The 24,163-nt window shown below is 40.7% G+C and overlaps 1 protein-coding gene across 1 annotated transcript; it reads right to left on the bottom strand.

Moving 5' to 3' along the window:
* Positions 1–5,496: 5,496 nt before the first annotated feature.
* On the bottom strand, positions 5,497–22,154 carry C8H5orf15 (chromosome 8 C5orf15 homolog). Its single transcript, XM_054037113.1, has 3 exons — positions 21,910–22,154; positions 9,356–9,924; positions 5,497–7,901 (listed from the first exon to the last, which is right to left on the bottom strand). Exons 1-3 carry the CDS (start codon positions 22,031–22,033, stop codon positions 7,770–7,772), a joined length of 825 nt encoding a protein of 274 aa, XP_053893088.1. The 5' UTR covers positions 22,034–22,154; the 3' UTR covers positions 5,497–7,769.
* Positions 22,155–24,163: the final 2,009 nt, after the last annotated feature.

Raw genomic sequence — 24,163 nt, 5'->3', positions numbered from 1 at the left:
TACAGAATTGTTATAAAGTTTGCTGATTAGATCAGGTTTCGATTTAATCTATAATAAATTAAACCATGATTGCTTCCCCATCAGAATAATATGACCTTGGTATATTAATTTTAATAAAGATAAGAAATTGCCAAGATAAGCAATTTTCAGTGTTAATAATTTAATAAGGCAATAGACCTTGTAATTAAAAATAAGTTTAAGGAGGCTAAGTGATTTTGATAATGATTTAAGGACCAATTACAGAAAAGATCTCATTCTCTCCTAATTAAATATTGGGAACAGCGCAAAGCAGATCTGAAGTTAACCATTTTTATTATATTGAGGGCATTCACATACTATATTTATATCAAAAGTTTGACAGAAAAATGATATAATGGGATCCTTAAAGAATGGGTTTTTTTTACAAGACAAAAAGAATGTCCTCTAAAGGTGGCTCCAACTTCTGCTGCTTTGTAATAGCCCAGTAGGAGAATTACAGTAGCAAGAGTTGCCAGAGTATATTCATCTTCCAGATGCTCCCTCCTCTCTCTCAGGGACTTATGGAGATCCAGACTATACCAGCATCACAAGTCAAGGATTTCACCCACACTAGCAATACAAAAGCATGATCTCAGCGCAGGTCCGAGTTTGACTCTTCTGCAGTAAGCAAAGCTTGATATTGAGATTGCGTTTGTATGATGGTTGTTAATTTACTAAATGCTAGTAACTAAAAGAAATCTCTTTAAGATGAAGTGGGATTTGTGGGGAAAACTCAACTCACCCATACATCAGTACTTTTAAGAACTGAAGCTGACAAGCTGTAATTGGGGATTAAAACTGGTGTCCCTAAAGGGCAATAAGGGAGCTTTAAAGCCTGGTCTAAAAAGCACCTGGAGAACCCAGGCTGTGAAACCCTGTAATTGTTGTATTTCAGGTTTTAGTTCTAGTAAGCTATCTTGTAAACCTACATGGTAGCAAAATCTGGTTCTCAGCATCATGGCCACATTGCCAAGAGTATCTGCAGCACCATCTATCCATTTGTAAGACTCCCATGCAGGGGTTAAAACACAGCTCACCCTCCTCTGCTAAATGCAGAGGGTGAATTCTCCCTGAATTGGGGAAGCAACACCACCTCTTCTTCCCCCACCCCACCATTATATCTGAGCCTTTAAAGTGTTCATGGATTTATATTTACCACACCTCTCAAAGGCAGGAAAGTATTTGTGCCCTGGTTTTAAAAATATGAAATTGAGGCACAGAGTTAAGGAGCAAAATTTTCAGAAGTGGCCACTAATTCACTGATAGAAATTGAGGTCTGGGTTCTCAATAAGAGATGCCTTCACAGTCTTTAGTGGGAGCTTCTGAAAATCAGGCCCAATGTGCCTCAGTTGGGCACCAAAAATTGGATGCACTTTTGAAAATGTTGAGCTATGTTTTGTCCAGCTTGGCCTACAACTTGTCCAATGTCACTCAAGAAATCTACTGGAAATTGACCCCAGATCTCTAGGGCCACAAATTAATCTTTCTTCCCCAAAGTCTGTCTCCCTCTAACAATTTTTGTTATCTTTTATCTTATTTGAAGCATTACTTTTTTTAAAATCTTACTGCAAATGAGTTTTCTATAACTCAACCCATCCAACTCAGATAAACCATTCTCTTTTCACCCTGCATGCAGCTGAGCAGAAGCCAAGGACAGGGTGACTGAGCCGAACAACATGCACTGGTACTAAATGAAAATTAAACTACAAATATTTTAAAAGATCTGATTTCCTACAAGTGAAATGTATCATTTGTTTAAACTCTATTCATTATTTCTTTCCTCATTTCATAGATCAAATCACGCACAAGAACCTTCCTAAATAGAGCTTTAACTCTTAATAAGAAAACTCTTCAGGAATTCTATTCCTTGTATCAGAATACTGAGGGAATTCATAATTCATCTTAATAGAAGAAAGTTTCCTTTCTCCAGGGGAAGAATTCATCAAGACTTCTCCTGTAGGTAAGATTTTTGACATACATTTGCTTGTTTCTTCCTCTACCATTTGATCTCAGTACTTTATGAATATTTGAGTGTCTGTTACTAAATTTCCAACTGGCAAATTCAATTAAAAACAGAAAGCAACAGTTCGATCCTGCTTACCTGGTCAGCAAATAGTTCCTTTATTACACAATGGATGAAATACGCACTACTTTTGTGGTGGTGAGTTGGATTATATGAAACTTTTCGTCCTTTGTTGGAGCTATGTTATCAAGCCATCAACAGGCAAACACCAGACAGGTTTGACCAATTAAAGTAACAGTCCAGATAATATTGCAAGTGACAGAGAGAAAATTCCTTAATGTGCAGAGGTCTTCTGTCTACATTACAGATCTTTTTTCTCTACAAAGATGTATGTTTTGTCTTTTTACAGAATGAGGATAAGAAAAGCACTGCAACAAGTACTGCAGAAGGTACAGCCATAGTCTATCTTTGAAGTTAATAGAAATTGTCATCTCACAGTTTCTTTTTATTCAGTACCTCTGCCCCTTTCCCACTTCTGCCTCTGCCCTTATACACAGTTACAATCAGATAGAATGTCACCAGGAATATTCTCTCTTGGAATTCACTCTTCCAAAGCCCGGGTTTTGGGACACAGACCAACACAGTTGGTGCCAGTTATTAACTGTCAGTTGGGAAGTGCAAGTGATAGCAATCCATTAACTGGCTTGTAATTTGTAGGATACCAATATTACCTGATCATAATTGGAACGGGTTTTTGTAATGCTTAACAGCCACACAAACAAGGGAGAGCTTTCTGCCAGACTTCAACAGTTGTCTAATCTTATATTTTCAAACCTCTCTCTAGGGACAGCAGGCTAAAGCATTTGTCAATTTTATGACTATTCAGCCCTGGCAGATAATGCATTAAAATTCTGAAAATGAACGTCGCTAATGATTGCCCAACATAAAACCCAACGGTATATGTTAATTAAAGAACTTCAAGGATTTCACATCCATGTTAATTTCTTGTGAATTTAAAACATACAAATAAGTATCCCTTAAGTACCATATATAGGAGCCTTATTTAAAATTTGAATATTTGCATAAAACAGCTTAAACAAGATGAAAATTGTGTATTACAGGCTAAACTATATTAAAGGAAAGGAGCAGCACCTTTTGTCAATACATATTCCCATCTCTGCGTTAGGAGAGCCAGCCTGGTTGCTCACAGAATGGTGGGGGTGGGTATGTGCGCACGTGTGTCAATTTGGGTGTCAACCTTTGTTATAAATACTTTGTAAGCTAATGTACTTTGTCAACTGCATAGTGCTGGGATGGGGGTTATGTTTGTGTATCGAGTTTAAGATGTCAAAGTCAGCCAGCTCAAGACTTCACACACCCCTCATCCCCCGACTTTAGAGGATCAATACATTCAAGATTATGCTGTTTCTAATTTCAGGCATATACTTTCAAGAGAATTTTCAGAGGAGAAGACTGCAAACTCGATACCTTTTTAAAAGAAAATTTATGAATATGAGCGCTCCAGTCACAAGCTTAGATTAAAACAAGGGACAGCTAGAGAATAGTAAGATTACAGTGATAATACTTGTCCCTCAGAGTTAAAATACAAGACCAATAAAAATAAACTGAATTCTTAAATAAGCTTTCAGAAATAATTTTAGTAATCCCCAATTATGTGAAAGCTAGGGAACATGACATGTTTTTTTATCCCATGAACCATCCCTTTCCCATACATTACACACACAAACTCTATGTAGGGTATGAACAAAAGTTGCATACGTATCTAACCACAAAAGCAAGATAGAGCATCTCACAGTACATACATTATACTCTTCCACCCAGGCGCACACATCCCTCACCACTGCAACACTCACCGACAACACACAATTTTACCCTTTCCTGCATAGGGATGCAGCCTTCTGGAACCCCCTTCCCCAAACTTGCAGGCACAATATACCGATTCAGCTCCCCCACCTACTCTCCATTCAAGGGCAGGGGGGCGGAAAGCACACTGAAGGACTTGTGTAGTTTTGTTTGTTTTTTTTAAGTGTATCTCACATAATCTGAGGGGTAGACCTGTTTGATATCAGCCAGGAGTTAAATCAAAGGAGGCTGTTAAGGGAGAAACCAAAGGAAATTAAACCATGGCAAAAATAAGAGGCATCTTCAAAGAAGCGACAGGGACAGCAATGGATTAAGTATCAGCTACCTAGCTGGCTCCATTGAGGCTCGAATGGTTTACTCTTCCCAAGGTGAAGCCTAGAATCAATGGGGTTCCCAAACCTTAAAAATGGGGGCCTCAGGAAGGAGGATGGGTGAGTTAGTTGTCAGCCAACAGAGGCGGATACCAAAACTGACTGAGAATATGGCCACACTACAGCGACTACACTGGCCTAAGTCCCATGCTATAGACAGAGTTTACACCTATAGAACGGGTTGTTCTGTAGGAACACCACCACCGGGAGCAACAGCAGCTAGGCTGACAAGCAGTCTCCCACAGACTTACTTGTATCTACACTAGGGATTAGGCTGGCAGAGCTACGTCACTCAGGGGTGAAGGTTTTTCAAACCCGAGCGACGTGGCATGTCAACCTAAATGTTGAGTGTAGCCCAGGTCTGAGATCAAGCCGGCTTGGGCACAGCATGTTCTCTCCCCCAACACAGAGATGAGAAGAAACTGGACCAAACTGAGCTACAGCTAGAGAGGCTTAATGGGAACAGGACTCTTGTGTTAACCCATTTTCCTAAATGCTGTGTTCCTTTTGGCAATAAAATGCTACGTTGTTCTAAAGATGCTCTTTTTGAGTCACTTGAAATGCAGACCCCCAAAGCGAATGGGCTTACTGGTGCCAAATGGAGTTTAGCCTGTCCTGTTAACGTTCTGGGAAAAAAGGAGGGCTGCAGCCCAGAGATCCAGTTTAACAGTAGGTGGACCACATAGTTCCTCGGAGAGTGAAGGAAGCCAGGCTTGTTCATGACGGACTGAAAAGGAGTCTAAGGTGCAGTTTACACTGGAACGATGACACAGATGCACACATATTTGATCCTTCATACTTGAACCATCTTTGATGAATCAGTTACCCCAAAGACATTGTAAATCTTGGTCTGTCAGCTAACCATAGTGCATAAGAATTCACTTAGGACTACCACCAACTTTTTTGTTTAATTAACAAACCACCCCAGAGAACCCACCAAACTCACTTTCTGTGCAAATTTTTGGCTTTCAAAGTGTAGTTCTTAAGCCAGAAGGGAAGGAATAATCATGAAGCTCAGACTGTTTTGGGGAGAGGGAAACTACTTGTAATTAATAGAACTTTGAAATTGACCAAGTTTTCGTGTAAGTCATTAGAAGATTCAAGTTTTACTGAATTTGTGTGCTGAACATTTGGGACAGATAAGCTACATTTTGTACACAAAACAGACAGGACACTTGTACTTTAAATGTAAACCAAAAAACAATCACAATGACTGTCGCAAAATGAGGAAGGCACATTTTTGAAAAAAAAAATAGATAGTATTGTCATAACTGTTATAGTTTTAATCATTTACATTTCAAGACACCATTCTTAGTCTCTTAAGAATAAGATATGGCTGGTTAGTTTGCCATCTCATTTTCCCCAGAAAGCATTTGCTACAATACAGGCAAAGAATGCATATCTTGTAATAGGATATTGTTTTTTCAGCCCTTCTGAGTGGGGAATAATTATAGCAGGCCTAATTAAAGCTATGGTTTATCAGTAAAGGTGAGAACTGTACTTCACAGAACTGAGGATGACTCAAATGGAAAGAGAAAGTAATGCATCCATGAACTCCACAAACAAAACAAAAATAGATGTATTTTGTTACTGTTTCAATACAAATTTAACATATCAGTGTTGTTATGGCTTGGACACTTTCTCTCCCTCCCCCCATATTCTGAAAACTATAGTTAAGGTGGGTTTAAAAATAACCCACTTGACAATTTTTCTAATTTGTTATTCTTACACATTTCTACTGGAAAAAAAATAACAATGATACTACACAAGGTGACACTTATTGAAAACCTGACTCCACAAGCCTTGGTTGAGATGAATGGCAGCTGAGGTGCTGGAAAGTGCAAGTGTCACACATACCATGCCTATATAATCATATAAAGGATTCCATATGGAATGAATCCACACATAATGAATGGCAAAAACAGTTGTTTTGAGTGCCAAAAGATAGTTTGCAATGCTTTGTTCAACCCTAAACAGAAGATAAATTATTCACTGTCACTGGAATATGCTACTTAACATGAACATGTTCAAACTGATCAAGTTATTATAAAAACAAACTTGTATTCTTCCCAATTATTCAAAATATTACGTGAAACGAGACCAAATATGATAAAAATTACTGCAAGAAAATAGTTCTGGCATATTTTTTAGGCTTCACTTTCTTATGGTTATCAAAAGAAAGCATGTAACTGTAGGAATTTACTATTTATGAACTATTTCACCCATAACATATCATGCCATCACAACTCTTCTCATGCGAACATCTGTAAAGTTTTGATTTTTTTCAAAACAGTACATTACCACTTGTATACCAAGTCATTAATTGTGGTTCTTAGTCACCATTATTTAGATATTTATCAGCTCTGAAAATTAAATCACACAATGTACAAAAAGGAAAAACTATGAAATTGTATATTTTACATCTCATGGAAAAACAAATAGCTTAACTACATAGGACAAGGTAAAAAAACCAAACATACCAATAACTTGCCGTACACCTAATTCACATGTAAGATTAATTCTCTCAAAATTAAATCAAGGTGCAGTGTTGTCCATAGATCATGGCAACCCATACGCTTTTAATTTCTACCCCACCTGCCTATTACTTGTGTTTAGGATAATATCAAAAACAATCACTCTTACATTCCCAGACTTAACATGTTTGTAGTATACAAGAAACCACATGATTGCATACCATAACTGCCTTAAAATTCAGGGGAAATTTTTGTTGCACTTGCCTGCTAGGTATATTTTTATTTTATAAATAATTACACTATGAAGCTTATTTCCAATTCACTAATCTTAAAAGATAGATGAAGTTTCCATAAGCATAGTTACAGAGTAAATCTTGGGTAATCAAGAAACAGCAATACTGTCATACAAACCTGGGATATTCCAAAGAAATGTAAGGTATAACTTGATTTCAAGTCATGCTTGGTACATAATTATTGTAAAATACTTTACTGAATGAAGCATCTAGAGAAGAATAGCAGCATAAAGCTTGTCACATAAGGTAGCGTAACGTGAGAAGAGTCTGAGTTAGCCAAAAGATATCTAGAAGAAAGTTTTGGAGCACTAAGCAATCTATACATGGAAAAAATATTTTTAAACTGTGTAAGATAGCAGGATTTATGAGCCATATTAATGATTTGCAGAAAAAGACAATGTGATTCAGTGATGGCAGACTCAATTTATCGGATCTAAGATGTTTTATGCCCACATTTTTATATTAGCCCTGTTGGCATTGCTCTAGACAGAAGGAAAGAATGCACAAAATAAAATGAAATAAAGGAAAAAAACAAGTAAATACATTGTTTAAATCTAGTTTCTGTACATGTGATTTGAAACTTGACTGTCGACAAAGAATTTAATGCTAATAATACATGCCCTTTGTTTTACATGAGCTTTAATCTCAAACCCATCCAGGCAAGAGAGACCCCTCTCATTTCAGTACAAACTCTTATGGCAGACACTGCACAACATTATATAAAAAGTCAGGCAAAGAAAATGACTAATTCAGCAAATTGATGCTTTTAAAAAATGTAATCATTGGTTATCTTCAGTGAAGGCATTGCTTCATTAACATTTTGATCTAAACGATGATATTCCACTGTTCTCGAGCAAAGACCATCACGCCACCTTCGGCTCTGGACCAATAAGAAGATCTGGAAGAAAATCACAACCAATTTTGATACAGATGAAATGACAATGTGGTGCAAATGTTTCACTTTTGTCAGCTAATGTAACAGCTACATTTGTAATCACAGTGTCCCATCCAGAGCTACCAGCATGACAGTTGCTAGCTAAAATTCACAGTGCTATCTGTACTCGCCACATATTCCTCCCCATAACTAATCCACTCACTGCTAACCCACCTCTTGTCCACACCAAGACTTCTCCCACCACTTGGCTAGAACAGGTACAGCTCTATAATGGCCATAGCATTAGTATTAACAGCATTCAAGTTTTCAACAAAGTCAGTGGAATTTACACTGTTATTGCCAGTGGGAGAATACGGAAAAGATTCTGTAGTTTCAGCACTAGAGTATTTTCTGCTGCTACTCTCCAGCAATGAAGGAGCATGAAGTGGCAACCCAACCCAAGTCTGCATACTCTCAGCATCAAGCAGTAGTTATGGGAGTTGTGAAGACAAAAATCCCCATGTCTCTGTGCTGACACAGGAGAAAACCAAGATGAAAATTTTCAACAGCACCTAGCAATTTAGTCCTTGATCCAAGTCCTATTTCCAAACGTGTCATAGGCACTTCTGAAAATTTTACTTATACTCAGCAATGCAGTTGCTTTTAGCATAATATGGTGTTATAAGTTAGCCATGCTAGTTTCAGATCCAATAAAACAGAAGGCCAAATAATCAAAGTTAGCTAAAGGGATAAAGAAAAAGAGCAGGGAAAGAGAAACATATTTAAACTTCTTGGAGCATTACATTAAGAAAATGCACACAAGTTTGAAATAAAATGTAGGCTGTCATGTAATATCTTTAGATTCTGAAATAAAATAACACTGATTAGACTGGAGAAAAATATTTCAATGGTGGTCTGATTGCATCATCTATTATCTACAGTCAGAGATTTGTTAGAACTGCAAACAAAAGTAACCCAACATGCTAATTATCAAGTTGTGATGGGGCAAGGGTTAAATCCTAGGCATATCTACAATTCAAAGATGGTCTCAAATTGTAAGCATTATCACTATCTCAGGAACATTCTCACTTTACTGAAGATTAAAATTTTCCTTAAATTGAGGTTTATAATCCTGTGCAGACCCAAAATTAGTTCATCAATCACCTTCATTCAACTTTCCCTTGATCTTATTTCTAGAAACCATATATTCCATCATAGCATATTACTGAACGGATTGATTCCTGATGTTATCATTTAATTGATTTTTCCCAACCTAAAATGCTTGTGGTTCTAAATTAGCTTGCTTTTTTGTACAGGTATATTAAGATCACAAAACAGAATACCGTTTGTAAGTGTACTTAGACCTTAGCATAACTAAATAGTTTTTATAAAAAAAAAAGTTGTTCAAGGTTTCAAAGCAAAAATTACTTTGAAATATTAAAGTGGAATTTTTCATCTCACTTTCATAGTATACCTACCTTTCTCTTATTATGATATGTGATATAAACAACAGCTACTAAGAAGGCAATAATAACCAGGTGGAAAAAGAAATGGGTGTCTTCTTCCAATCCTGAGACAGAGTCCTTTATCTTGGCATCAAGAGATTTCATGTGCTCATTATAACTGCCAAAGCTATCAGTCTCCTCATCTCCCGGCAAATCTAGGTCTGTATTATATCTGGAATTGGGCGTCACCTCATAAGGGCCATAGTCATCACGCCCATCAGGCTCCATAGTTTCTTTTGCTGTTGGTGGTGAACTATTCAGTATGTCTTTGAAGTCTGTTAGGAGACCCTCTTCCTCAATTTTAGTATCTTCAGAAGCATCCACATCCATTTGTGAAATGGGGCTAACAGATGTGGAATGAGTTGTAACAGATGTGGCTGGGTCATCCTTCACGATAGCTGATCCAAGCGTGACAATATTATCGACTTTAAGAGTTGTGGTGGATTGCTTTTTTGTTGTAGTTATCAAAGTGGGCAGACTGGGTGTTGAAATCTGAGATGTATTTAATACTTCACTGTCATTTTTAGTAGCATCTGCAGTAGCTGGGGGAAAGGAGAAAACACATTTATTCTATGTTTGTTATTGTTCTTTAGATTTGTGTACAAACATACTCACTAAGTCTCTTGACTTATTTTACAAGGAAGTCATACCATAATGGACTAGGTCCATTTTGGAGTGCAACGATTTTATGGATTTTAAAGTCAGAATATACAATTCTGCCAGTTCACAACTGAGAAAAATGGAACAGGGATCATAAAGTATGCTACACTAGTATGTTAAACTGTTTAGTGACTTGAAATATAGGTTTTGGTTACTATGCATTGTTTTACAATAGTAAAAGATCTCATTGTGGAGTTGACAAGTCTTGCAACGTATAAACCCCAAGATTTAAAGAGATCTTACTCTAAAAATGTCAGACCCCTGTAAGTAAAGTTCATTATATTTTCAAATACCATATTCAGACCTTTTCTGAAGAACTTCTTCTAGTATATTTATAAGTGGATGGAGTTGATTAGTGCAAAAACCCGACAAGCAGATAAAATTTCCTAATCTACCATAGCACACACAAGTGTTAGCAAAGAAGAGATCGATGCATTTACAAATTCACTCTGGACTGGTATTTAGAATAGAAGACCTCAATATTACATTAAATTTTAAAAAAGTCTCATATATTTACTTCCACAGAACCAAAGCTCAAGTCTATCAACCTCAGAAACCACTTTTCACCTTTAAGTGAAAAATGGATTTAGTTTCAATAGCTCATTTTAAAAGACCCACATGAATGAACTTGAAAGCTTAGCCTGACACTTCACCTGCAGATCAAACTCCACTTCGCCCACCAATCTAAGTTACTGAACTATCAGCACTAACCTTTGATTGTCCTTATTTTCAGTGTGTGTCATGATATTGAAGGTGATATGCAAAGCAACAAAGTGCCTTGTATTCTTATGGTGTCAATGTTGGGTTTAAAAAAAAAAAAAAAAAAAGGCCACCCTACAGAAACAGAGTTTTTGAGACTTGCCCCACCTACCTAGAAGATAGTAGTAATCTTTGGAGAACCTGGAATATGACATTAAAGCTTGAGGATGAAACCTAAGGTGCATTTGACATCCCATTCCCACTCACCTAGGGGCCAGGAAAGCTGCAACTCAGGTTTCAACCTGCACCTGTAGTGTTATTTTCCTGCTCCTCTAAGACTGCAAAACTCCTCACTCCCTAGGGTGTTGCTTGAAGAGATTCTTAGGAGGGGAGAATTTGCATTCCACTCACACCCAGATACTTCCTAGGAAACCCACTTCAAAGGGCTTTTTGGAACAGTACATGTGAAGTTCCTAATAACTTCCAGAGTAATCTTGTCTTCCTGCTAAAGAAGTTCCATACAATTTCACAGTAGAACATAAAAAATTGAATTTTTAATACAATTAACCCCAAAAGATAAGTTAAACCTTATTGAATTAGTTTAATTCAATACAAATTAATTCAGGATATTGCACAAAATGGTCAATATGTCACACCACTGTCTTCCACCAGAAGTATATAAATTAGCACAAATCAAGAACACCACTAACTTACTCCATAAAGAAATGATATATCTGTTTAAACCATGAACACTATCTGGAAGGTCAGCAAAAATGATGAAAAAGATTGCACTTATAGAAGAAATGAAGAATTAATCTATTAATAAATGTAATTTACAGCCAAGAAATCAATTCACCTCAAAATTACAGCTTTTACAGGGCCCCCATTTCCCACTTCATCGTCTTCCAGTGAAAAAGGAAAATTTGTTTTCATCTGAGAATTTCCTTTCTTGAATTCCTCACGTCCCACGATCACAAGAGTGGGTTTTTCCACTCTCTCATAAGTGATCAGGGGAAAAAACGACCCCTTGCCCTGGCTAGGACATGTAACTGTATCTTCTGCACCCTTCCCAGAAGGATCTCAAGAAAGTGTGTAATTCCCTTAAGTGGTAACAAAAAAAATGCAGATACCTGCGATGATGCATGTGGATACAAATATGGAGGTATACCTCTTTCAGTCCTTTTGATGAGGAAATCCCAACAGAATAAGGCAGGTATCAGAATCATGGAAGAGACCTCAAGAAGTCAAATCCGGCCCCTGCACCAATACAGGACTAAACAAACCTGGAACACCCCAACAGGGGTTTGTCCAATCTATTCTTAACCTCCAATGATGGGGGTTCTACAACCTCACCTTGGAAGCCTATTCCAGAGCTTAACTACCCTTATTAGTTTCCCTAATAGCTAATCTAAATCTCCATTACTGCAGATTAGCCCATTACTTTTTTCCAACTTCACTGGACATGGAGAACAGCTGATCACAGTTCTCTTTATAACAGCACTTAACATATTCGAAAACTTATCTCGTCCCCTCTCAGTCTTCTTTGCCCAAGATTACACTTTTTAAGAAAAACCTTACCTTATAATTCAGATTTTTTTTTTTTTAAAAAACACGTTTTATCATTTTTGTTGCCCTCCCCTGGACTCTCTAATTTGTCTAAATCTTTCCTAAAGTGTGGCGCTCAGAACACGTCAGAGTACTCCAGTTGAGGCCTCACTACTGCAAACAAGAGTGGACAATTACCTCCCATGTCTTACATACAAGACTCCTGTAGTATTACAGAATACTTAGCGGAAAGCACGTTGGTGCAGGGACTGTCCATCTCTTTGGTTTACTTTTGTATCATGATTAGCACAATGGGGTCTGGTCCATTGCTAGGACCTCTCGTAATACACATAAATAAATGAATAAATAAATAAAATATCCCCAGCTTTCTCCGACACATTTAAATTCTCAGAGTTACTGAGAAGCCTAGCAAGACAGAAAAGCCACAAAATTGTGCTAGGTTGCAGGTATGATGAACACAGTACATTTCTTAGACTTGGCCTTCCCTTTTTTTTCCCTCTTTGTTGTGATCTTTGACCCAGGTGGCAGATGGAGGAAGGAAGAGTACCTAAGCCCAAAGTACCTCAAACCCAAAGTCACAAAAAGAGAAATCTGGGAAAGACTCAGAAGGGTCTGTCCTGTTCTCTGGGTAGAACAAAGGTCTGGCCTACCTCCAATCATCCAAACAAGAAGAGAAGCCCACTATTAAGACTGTGAGAAAGAAAGGGAGCAAGAAATTATTTTCACCGCTTGCAAGTAGCTCTGAAACTATGTATAGGCAGCACAAGCGCTAAAGGACACTGTCAATGCTTACAAGGCTTAAAACGATCAAGAACCCAAATTGAAAAGACCAGAGGATTGATTTTTTCCAGAGTCTGACCCATTTAACAAAATAATCAGCACTCTGATATTATCATCTGACTTTATATAATTATTGGTGTCCCAGCTAAACATTCTAAACAGGCACTGGGTTTGTGTGATGTGCACACTATGCCTACACCCTGCAAATGTGCTCAACTGCCAAGACAATGAAATTAGTCTAGGAAAAAACGTTGCTTTGCCTGCTTTATGACTGGTGGTTAAAAGGTCTTTACTCACCAAACTATGAATTCACTAACAATGTTAAAGGGCAGAGGTCACATGACTATATATATATATAAGCACACAGAAAACTGATACAGAAGTTCTATTTTAAGAGGTGATTAAGACGTTTTTCTTTATTTCCACTTTCAGCAGTTTTACTGTTCAATATTTTTGTGTTTGCGCAATGGAAGTGTTTAGCAGGTTTACAACGTAGCACTAAAAACCACATACCAAGCCATTTAACAAAGTAGCAAATTTCACTGCATTTATTCGTAGTATATTTTTCTTCGTTAATGATTGTGCTGTTCAAGGCATGGCACATGAAATAAGGTTGACTGACTTATAATGATCTACTTTTTACTCCATATTAAAATGTTGAAGTGCCTTTCTTGAAAGCTGCAATAAACTGCATTTATCTGTGCTCTGAGTTTTAGGGAAACGATTATGAAAAATTCTGTCAAAAGACTTCCTTGGCATGTGACAATAACTTTCAGTTGCTACAGAGGATAACTTAGCGCAATTTTTTAGCATGTCAGCAAAACTTCACTACTCACTAGATTTTAAACCAAGTACAACTAATAAAATTACTCTATATATTTCACATCAAAACTAATCAGTCTGACAACATCAGCAGCAGACTTTACTTTTTAAAAGTTTTCATTTCTACTGCAGAAATCTTAATAAAATACTCCAATTCACCTGTATTAGCATACCCTTACAGTGTCCAGGATCACAATTTTGTAACAAGTATATAGATTACACTAAACACACACACACACACACACACACACACAAAACCACTTAAAAGTGGAACATAGGAACTGCAAGATTGTATCAGAGCCACGATCGAGTCCAGTATCCTCCTCTGTCGTAGTAGTCAGTACCAAATGCTTCAGAGGAAGGCATAAGAACTCTGCGGATGCAGATATCAGATAAACCTGGACCCCACATTTGGTCTCAAATTGATCTCTAATAGTTCGAGATTTTAAGCCTTTGTGTTTCAGGGCATAAGCCAAAGTCATAAGAATATTTATATTATTAGAGTTTGGAAGACTTATTGTTTAGAATAAACTAAGTTGGCAGCGTCTCTACATTCTGTATGAAAAAAAAAACAATACATTTCAAACCAGAACCTTTAATTCAAAGTGATTTTGGGTGGGATTTTTATAGTTAAAAAAAAAAAATTGAGTGACCTAGAAGCACAAGTCTCAGCGAAAGTCAATGGAACTCATACTCCAGAGTGAAATATTTTTGGTGAATATTAAATTCACTGAAAAATGCATTTTTCAGAGCACTGAAACTATTTGTGATTTCGGGTAGAATTCAGCAGTTTCTGAAATGCAGAACCATTTCATTTTGACAATTCCAAAACAAAACATTTTGAAGTTTCATTCTGAAATGAAGTTTTCTTTTGAAATGTATCTAACCAAAAAAGGGTGAAAAACACCAAAAAAAGACCCCAAAAAATTATTTCAGGTGTAACTAAATATTTGCTATGACGTTACACAAAATGAGGGAAGAGGGCAAGTTTAGTTTTGGTTTGAAACGAACCAAAATTTTGGAATTTTTCCATTTGCCGCTCCCCTCCTCCCCATCCCCAAAAAACCTGAAAAATCCACTATTTATTCAGCTCTACCACTTAGGGCAGAGGTGGGCAATCTACGGCCTGCGGGCCACACCCTCCTGCCTAGCCCCTGAGCTCCTGGCCCGGGACGCTAGCCCCCCGGCCCCTCCCTCGCTGTTCCCCCTCCCCCGCAGCCTCAGCTCACTGAGCCGCTGGCGCAGTGGTCTGCGCGGCAGGGCTGCTAGCTCTTGCCAGGCCGCGGCTCTGCAGCTGCGCTGCCTGACCCAGTGCTCTGTGCTGCACGGTGGCGTAGCTTATTCAAGCTGGGCGGCGCGGCTGCCTATCCTGGTGCTCTGGGCAGCGCAGCTGTAGCACCGCCAGCCACCAGTGCTCCAGACAGCGCAGTAAGGGGGGGGGGGGCTGGATAGAGGGCAGGGGAGTTCAGGTTGGTGGTCGGGGCAGGGATGTGGATAGGGCAGTCAGAGGGCAGGAAACAGGGAGTTGAATGGGGGTAGGGGTCCCGGGTGGGCAGTCAGGAAAGAGAGGTGAGGTTGGATGGGGCGGTAGGGGGCAGTTAGGGGCAGGGATTCCAGGGGCGGTCGGGGAGAAGGGGTGGTTGGATGGTGCAGGGGTCCTGGAGGGGGCAGTCAGGAAGGAGAGGAGGGGTTGGATGGGGCAGCGGGGGGCAGTCAGGGGCAGGGGGTCCATGGGCAGTCAGGGGACAGGGAACGGGGGGGTTAGGTGGGGGGCCATCAGGGGGTGAGAAGCGGGGGGGTCGGATAGGGAGCGGGGGCTGGGCCACGCCTGGCTGTTTGGGGGAGCAGTCTCCCCTACCCAGCCCTCCATACAATTTTGGAAACTCGATATGGCCCTCAGGCCAAAAAATTTGCCCGCCCCTGATTTAGGGCCTTGTCTAAACTAAAAAGCGTTTGCCAGTATATTGGCAAACCCTCAGAGCACAGACAAATTCCTTCAGATGGTAAAAAGTTTTTTGCCATTCCCCCCGAAATAAGCTATACAACGTGAAGTCCTGGATTGAGATGCATTTCCCTCTGTAAGGGAAAAAAAAAAAAAAGCTCATAATGGCTAATAGGCCTAAATGTGCAAGATAATCCAAGTTCTCAACACCTTGTAGGATCAGACCATAAAACTGCTCATGTTTATGGCACTTTACCTCTAGCACAAAACATTAGGAGACTGCTTAAAAAATAAAGTCACATTATGTACTGCAGTTTGAAAAATCATTTCGCATGCCAAAAATCACATAGGAATGTATTTTCTAAAACAGTGCCATTATTTATGGTTATTTAATAATTTATTAGTTCTTTGGCATGTTGGAAAATTACAAACTTTGGCACCTAAAATATCTAGCCACTTTTTGTCAGATTACTTATCAATAACATGTCATACAGACGGTAGAATGAATCAAGTTACTCACAGACCCATGTACATTTATAAAGGACTAAAGCTGAACAAACTACTCTTTGTTTATATGGCAAACTTTTCCAACATGAAATAGGCTTTAACCAATTGTAAAAACAAAAAACCCTCAACTAACCAAAGTTGAGCTAGATGTCATGGAGCCTTCTAGCTCCTAAAATAAAGGAAAGTCACAAACAATCTAGTCTTGACTACAGAGGTACCATTTACCAAATATAAGGAAACTATTTCTTTAAATTATTACCTTTGCTACTAGTGATGGAATTTTACATAAATTTTAGAATTTTTTTTAGTTTTTACTTGCAGAAAAAATAAATGCTTGGTTGGTGATGCCAAGATGAGCATCCATCATGTCTAAAGCTACAGTTCTGCCAGGAAATCCATCAATGCCCTATTTCTGTTAGCTGGAACTGTAACTGATGGCATTAAACATGAAAGACTTTCGGTGTGGACAGTCACATCTTATGTGAATGCCTCAAAAAAAAAAAATCATTACACTTAAAGGCTTCAATAAAGAGCCAACAGATCACAAGAAAGAAGTCAATACACAGAGCCACTAAATTTCTCCCACATTATTCCATCAGAACAGATGATTCATTCAACCAAGACTTATACCATATGATAAGTTTACAGTAAGATCAAATGGTGTGTTATTGAGACATTCACACAGGTCACACACTGTGACAAAGTCTGACAAGGAAGTCAGTATAGCCACTGAAAATTCCTTACCTTTTTGTAAGCAGACAGCACAAGACACGTTATATGAAGAAATTGGAAAAGAAGAAATATGGCTTACTGTGCAATGCATTTCCTTTTAGATCTGTTTGTATATTCTTTTAAAGGAGATATTTAAAGAGACACCATCAACTTGAAATCTAGTCAATAAAAACAAATACAATAAAAATAATTCCTCCTCCTTATGACAGATATTGAAACCCCATGCAACATCTTTGGGAACCATGTTTATTAAGTTTATACATCTCCAGGAGAAGAGCGTCAACACAGCTCGACTAGGAACTAAAACCAGTGGGGGGTATTTAAGGGAAATCTCTTAAGACAGGTTATAACCGCCTCTAGAGAGGTACCACCCCTTCGGAAGCCAACAGGAAAATCTTTTGATCTAAATGGCTGGATTTAAACTGACTCAGGGCCTTCTTTATGAACCTCCAAATAGGCAAGACCTTTTAGCCAATGGAGGCCCTGACCCTTGCAGAAGGGCTGGAAAGAGTTTGGCCTACCAGGGCCTCATATGACTGAGCAGTGACATCTGGTAAACTTTTAGAATGCATATAGAAACTTTTATTGTTTTTATATTTGTTTTCTCTTTAATTCTTTTACCTTAAGAATAAAGATCTTTGCTTACAAAGAGCAAGGTACCTTGTAACTGCTAGCAATACCTTGTCCATAGCCTTCAGAGAGAAAACAAAGCACTGGTGTTGGCCTTTAGGCAGACTAGCTTGCTGGGGATATTGCTGTATAAGGCGAGGAGCTCCACAGGCAAAACCCCAGGCAAGAGGGAGACAGACACAGGTCTCCACCCAAGAGAGGTGATGGCTGGGAGCCCAAAACCTTAAGTGGTATCCTTGAGGGACCACAGAGGGGGAAGACACGTGCAGTTACTCTGAAAGTGAGACACCCCTGAATCTCCCTGCTATTTTTGTGAGGTTCACAAAGACAGTTTCCTATTTTTAAGAATATTTCTCTGTCCCTTGTTGTTTATCTTTCACACAAAATGGGGGTAACGGACTATATGTTGTTGGACAAAATAAAATGGAAAAGAGAAGCTCATTAATCACTTTCAATTGTAATAATGTTACATTAGATGCAACAACTGTAGACAAAAACAAAATCAGAAAGAATTGTGACAGTTAAGTTGAGGGTGTCCCTTCAAGTAAACTGTGTGGCATACTGTACTAGGATCATATGGATTTCTTTTCTGGACATGCAGAGTATTGTTGACTATTGGCTCTAAAATGGTTAAGACATTTAAAATTCATAGCATAGCAGTTGAATTATAAAACTTTTTGGTTTAGAAATGTAAACAGAGGTCTAACCCAACACAACAATGCTCTCCAGCCAGTGATGACATTGACAATTCATGCCGTATCTTATAACTTTTCTTCACATACACAGTGAAAAAAAATACCTAATTTATTTGCTGCCACTACACGTGGAATGGTATCTAAAGTCAGAGACACGAATATACATGAGTGCGGTGAGGTGCAAACCATGAAGCACCGGCTTGCTTGCTGACTCTTTGGGGAGACCTGGATGGAGGACCTTGCTGCAGTGACAGAAAGAACCATCACTTGTGCACACGTCTGGAAAAACATCTAGTTTGTGAAAAAGGGCACGAGAAAACAAAGTCGTCAAAGGTAAAAAAAATTTCAGGGCCTGGGCCATGTCTTCATGCGTTTGCACAACACCTAACATGAGGAGGCCCTACATATAAATTGAAGTGTATCACTTTACATTTGAGACATTTGTTCATGCTGTAAGACAAATTTATTCGTTTGTATTTTCACCTCAAAATATACCTTTTTAGCTCACTGCATGAGAGAAGCTTATAAAAAAGTCTGCTTCTCAACTGAATTTATATGGGTGGATCCTGCACTGAAGTCAATAGGGCTGAATTGACTTGGATGAAAAAATTAGGAAAGAGTTGCAAAAAATTAATTTTATCCAGTTTCCTATGTGTAGTTACTGGTCACAGGATATGCTGGGCAGCTAACACGGGAAGTGACCTCACCAGATAGAGTAGGATTTTGATGCACCCTGAGGTAATTGCTAAAACAAATGAAATGCAAATATAGCAGAAGTTAGTTTTCCCTTTGAACTATCCAGTTTTGTACATCCTCGCATTTTTAATTCTCAAAAAATGAGTGGTTTTGAAAATGAAATCTTCCTAAAGCCTACATATATGCAGAAGACAAGAAGTTCTTATTAACCAGAAATTATATTTACAAAAATGGACCTCCCTTTCAGAAATAAAGCTATCCAGCAGTTACTACTATGTATGGTATAAAGCATTTGACTTTTAAGAACTCAAGTCATACTATTTGTGGAGTGATTTAGAAAATAGAGTTCTTTTCCCCCCACAAGCTACTTTACATCAGTAAAACAGGTAAATTAAGGAATAACAAATTTTAAAATTCTTGTTAAACATGCATCATTCAATTGGCCATATATCTTTGAGCTGTGAACTCAGAGTCACACCTGGTCAGCTCTTTAAAAGGAAACTTAATCAAAGAAAACCCAGTTATTGTTAAAAGTGGCGTTGAGTCAGAAAGCATAAATCTTCTTTCTGTGTCTATGCTGATCACTGAATGGATGCCACAAAACAATCCTAGGGAGTGCTTATAGCCAGAAATAGTCAGAATTTCAGTTTTGTGTTTCCCTGAAAGATGGCACTTTTCCCAGAAGTCGGGATTTAACACCGAAGTCATAGCCTATTTACAAATGTAAATTATATTTTCCCAAAATGTATCTTGTAGTTTTGACTGGATAAAGTATTGTTCACCTTGTCTTGTACTGTTACATAGCATTGTCATGCAATGTCTGTCATATGCTAGTAGCTTTAACCTAGAGGTGGTTGCACTTCAGGGATTGATTTGATGATCCATATTTATATAATCTGAGGTTCATACTGCCCCTTAACCTTCACCATGGGTACTTTTATCCAAAAGTCTCAGTCATTTTTATAATCAAATATAATCATGATTATTTGCATGGTTTCACACTGTGCACAGCCTGGTGTAATCAGCAAAGCACCATGTAAACAGTATGTTCATATATCTCCAGGAATATTTAACTTTTTAAAAATATTGTAAAGGCATACTTTGTGCCTAGGACAATGCTGTTAAATAAAGCAGTCGGTCAGCATTCCATATTCACTGGAATGCACAACATTAAAAGCAACAAAGACAGATTAAAACTAGATGTTGCTGAACAGAAACAAGGTGAGAAATATCTAACGTATCAGCTGGTGGGAGTGACCCATATATTTACCAAGGGGAGTGGGGGGGGGGAGGGGAAGGGTGTTCTCCATTACTTGGAGCAGAGAAGAGCAACAAAAATGATTAAAGGTCTAGAAAACATGACCTATGAGGGAAAATTGAAAAAATTGGGTTTTAGTCGTCTGGAAAAGAGAAGACTGAGAGGGGACATGATAACAGTTTTCAAGTACATAAAAGGCTGTTACAAGGAGAAGGGAGAAGAATTGTTCTTCTTAACCTCAGAGGATAGGACAAGAAGCAATGGTCTTAAACTATGGTAAGAGCAGTTTAGGTTGGACATTAGGAAAAACTTCCTAACTGTCAAGATGGTTAAACACTGGATTAAGTTGCATAGGGAGGCTGTCGAATCTCCATCATTGGAGATTTTTAAGAGCAGGTTAGACAAACACCTATCAGGGATGGTCTAAATCAGAGTTTCTCAAACTGGGATCGCCGCTTGTGTAGGGAAAGCCTCTGGTGGGCCGGGCCGGTTTGTTTACCTATCCCATCCGACCGATCGCGGCTCCCGCTAGCCACGGTTCGCCACTGCAGGCCAACGGAAGCTGCTAGAAGCGGCGTGGGCCGAGGGACGTACTGGCCGCCGCTTCTAGCGGCTCCCATTGGCCTGCAGTGGCGAACTGCGGCCGGTGGGAGCCGCAATCGGTCGGACCTGCGGACAGGGCAGGTAAACAAACCGCTACAGCCATGCCGCTAAAAGGCACGCAAAAATGTCCACCCCCAACAAACAGAAGCGGCTTTGTTGGCAGGAGAGTGCTCCTGCCGACAAAGCACTGTTCACACCAGCACTTTGTGTCAGTAAAACTTTTGTCATTGGGAAGGGGTGAGTGTTTTTTTTAAACACCCCTGAACGACAAAAGTTTTGCAGATGAAGTGCCAGTGTAGACAACGCCATACTATAGAAAATGTTAAGTCTGCTCGTAATTGTGTGAGATTCCTGTCGTCAACACCTCTCACTAGCAGGGACATAGCAACAGGAATCCTCCTAATTTTAATCAGGTAGGAGTTCACAGCACACAGCTTCCTGGGTTCTTCGCCATTCATGAGGATACTGAAATAGAAGGGTACCTGCTGCTGATTTCCAAACTTCTGAACTCAAAAATGCTAAATTAAAGCCCTGAGAGGAAGGAAAGCAGGAAACGCAGAACTGGCCTAGCACGGGATGTGGGGGAGAAACTTCTCATTAAATCACACTTGAGTAAAATAAACGGAGTGTCTCCCCGATTTAAACATTTTCCCAATGATGGAATAGGGCCCCCACCCCCACCCAACGCTGTCTCCTCCCCAGCCCTCGACAGGTGTCCCCGCTTCACCCCGAGCCCTTCTCTTACCTCTGGTGAGGTGGCTTCCCGAGGGCCTGTTTATCCACCGCAGCCCTCCCAGGCGCCTTCTTCTGACCCTCACTCTTCCGACCCCGGCGCCCCTGCCTGCCCAGGTTTCCCCCATTCACCCCGGCCCCCCAGCCCAGGCAGCGCCTCCCCAGTCCCTTCCGCGGCCGGGGCCGGAGCGCCCCCCGCACTCACCAGTGGTCGCCAGGCCGCAGGCCGGCAAGGCCAGGCCAGCAAGCAGCAGGAGGAGGGAAAGGGTCCGGCCCGGCGGGAACACCTCTCTCACCGCTGCCCGTATCCTCTCCCTGGCAGCGGCCATCTTGGCGGACACGGTGGGGTGATGGGTTCGGAATCGGAACTCGGACGTGGCTAGGTCCCACCTATCGTTGCTAGGCTGTGAGGTTCCGCGACGATGACGTGTTCCCTCTTCCACGCCTAGGCCACCGTAACAGAGAAAAGGAAGGGACAGCGCATGCGCGCCGTAAGGAGCCTTACTGCGCACGCGGCGTGGAAGGCTCCGCATACGCTTGTTTGAGGGGGCGGGAACTTCCGGGAAGACTCCACGGCGGCTGCTAGAGCTGGACTGCTAGTGCGCATGCGCCAGACAGGGCGGGTTCTGTGTGACGGTGCTTGGGCCGTTTATAGGGCTACGGCCGGCGGCGCGCGGCCCCCCCGTGAGGAGGGTTGTTGCGGGGCTAAGCAGCGCCGCCCCCAGGGGCCCCCGGTTTTAGTGGCTGCTCCCTGTCTGGCCTGACCCGGGTGACTTTTTTTCAAGGAAAAAGGAGACACTGCGTGGGGCTAGTCTGAGCTCCCCCCCGCCCCCGGCCGGGCCATATTGTTCGCCCGAACCCCTCCCTCTGCATGGGGCTGGCCCAAGGTACTCGCCCCCCCACACACACACGTTCCTCCACACCCCACTTTTTTGACAAAAATGGTCATTTGTCCCGTTTGCTCCTGCCCACTGATCAAGTTGGCAAAAGCAAACGGGGACATGCTCACTTTTGCCCAAAAAAAACACGGCAGGGACAGGGCTTAAAGAAGGGGCTGTCTTGGCCAAAAGTGGACAGATGGTCACCCTCGGCCTCATGCTCCATGACTCACATGAAAATGTAAATGCCAGAACAAGGCACAGTTGCCAACTTTCCTGTGGTAAATAAGCACCCAGACTTTCATCATAAGCCCAAAAATCAAGCTCATCCCTGAAAACCCCAACGGACTATGTGACTAGATTCCCCTGGCCTGCAGTCTGAGACAGTGGTGTGCACGCCTGACTCTCTCCCCTGCTTGCCGAGAGCCGATCAAAAAAAGAGAAGTGAGCCAAAAGTTAGCCAACAAGCAACTCACAAGCCAATTAAGCCAAAAACAAGCCCAATTTCTGCTGGGTTTTTTTTGTGGGTTTGGCATGTAAGGAAGGCGGCAGTGTCCCAGGGCAGCTGGGGCAGAGTTCAGTGTGGCCTGGAAAAAGGAGAGGCTGAGGCACTGCCTTGCCCTTCCCTTTGTCCAGGAGGGCTGAGCTGCACAGAGGAGAGGCTGCCTGAGCAATAAAACTGCTCCCAAGTGAAAAGTTAAGCAGGCAGATAAGTGACCAACATCAGGGCCTAATTTTGCATTGCACCTTTCGCAACCTCTAGCTGCACCCCTAGGTGATAGATTTGTAGAGTTAAAAAGCAGCAGACATACATGAGGCACTGCAGGCAACGGACGAGACAGATGTTTTCATTTGAGATCTAAAAATATGCTACATTTGCAGAATCTGAAACCTTTTTTCTTGCTAAGGCCCCCCTCAATATGTTATAAAAACTCCATGGCCCACGGGTGGGGGACCCTTGGGCATAGGCATAGTTTTACTTCTATTTTGGGGGCTGGCAGGGCTCGAGCTAGCTCCATACCTCAGGGTCCAGAGAGGAAGCACCACCTCCACCCCCTGACTCACTCAGGGGGCCACCCAACCTGTCTGGGCTGTGGGGGGAAACGCAACCAAAAAAATATAACTCAAAAGGGGGAACTCAGTTCAAAAAGTATGAAAACCACTCAAAGTACAAGGAAGACATAGCTAGGTGCTGTGTGCAAGCTCGGAGTATCTCAGGGTGCAAGCAGGGGATAGCTAGGAGCTGTGTACAGGCAGGGGGGCTCCCGATGCAGCTCCCAGCTTCAGTCCCCACACTGGTCCTGGCGTGGAAGGAGGGGGGAGGTTTGCCAGCTTCAGACTCGCAATGCTCCTGGCTTCGGGAGGTTGGAGAGGTGCCAGTGTAGTGGCACAAACTGCTGTGCTACGCCAGCTTCAGCCCTGCACCACTCCCAGCTTATAAATGGAGAACCACAAGAAATGTACACCTCTAACCCGATATAACGCTGTCCTTGGGAGCCAAAAAAAATCTTACCGCGTTTAGGGTTACCATTCGTCCGGATTTACCCGGACATGTCCTCCTTTTTGTTCTAAAAATAGCAT

The sequence above is a fragment of the Malaclemys terrapin genome, chromosome 8, assembly GCF_027887155.1.
Source record: "Malaclemys terrapin pileata isolate rMalTer1 chromosome 8, rMalTer1.hap1, whole genome shotgun sequence".
Lineage (NCBI taxonomy): Eukaryota > Metazoa > Chordata > Testudines > Emydidae > Malaclemys > Malaclemys terrapin.
This window is presented reverse-complemented; position numbering and strand designations above follow the sequence as displayed.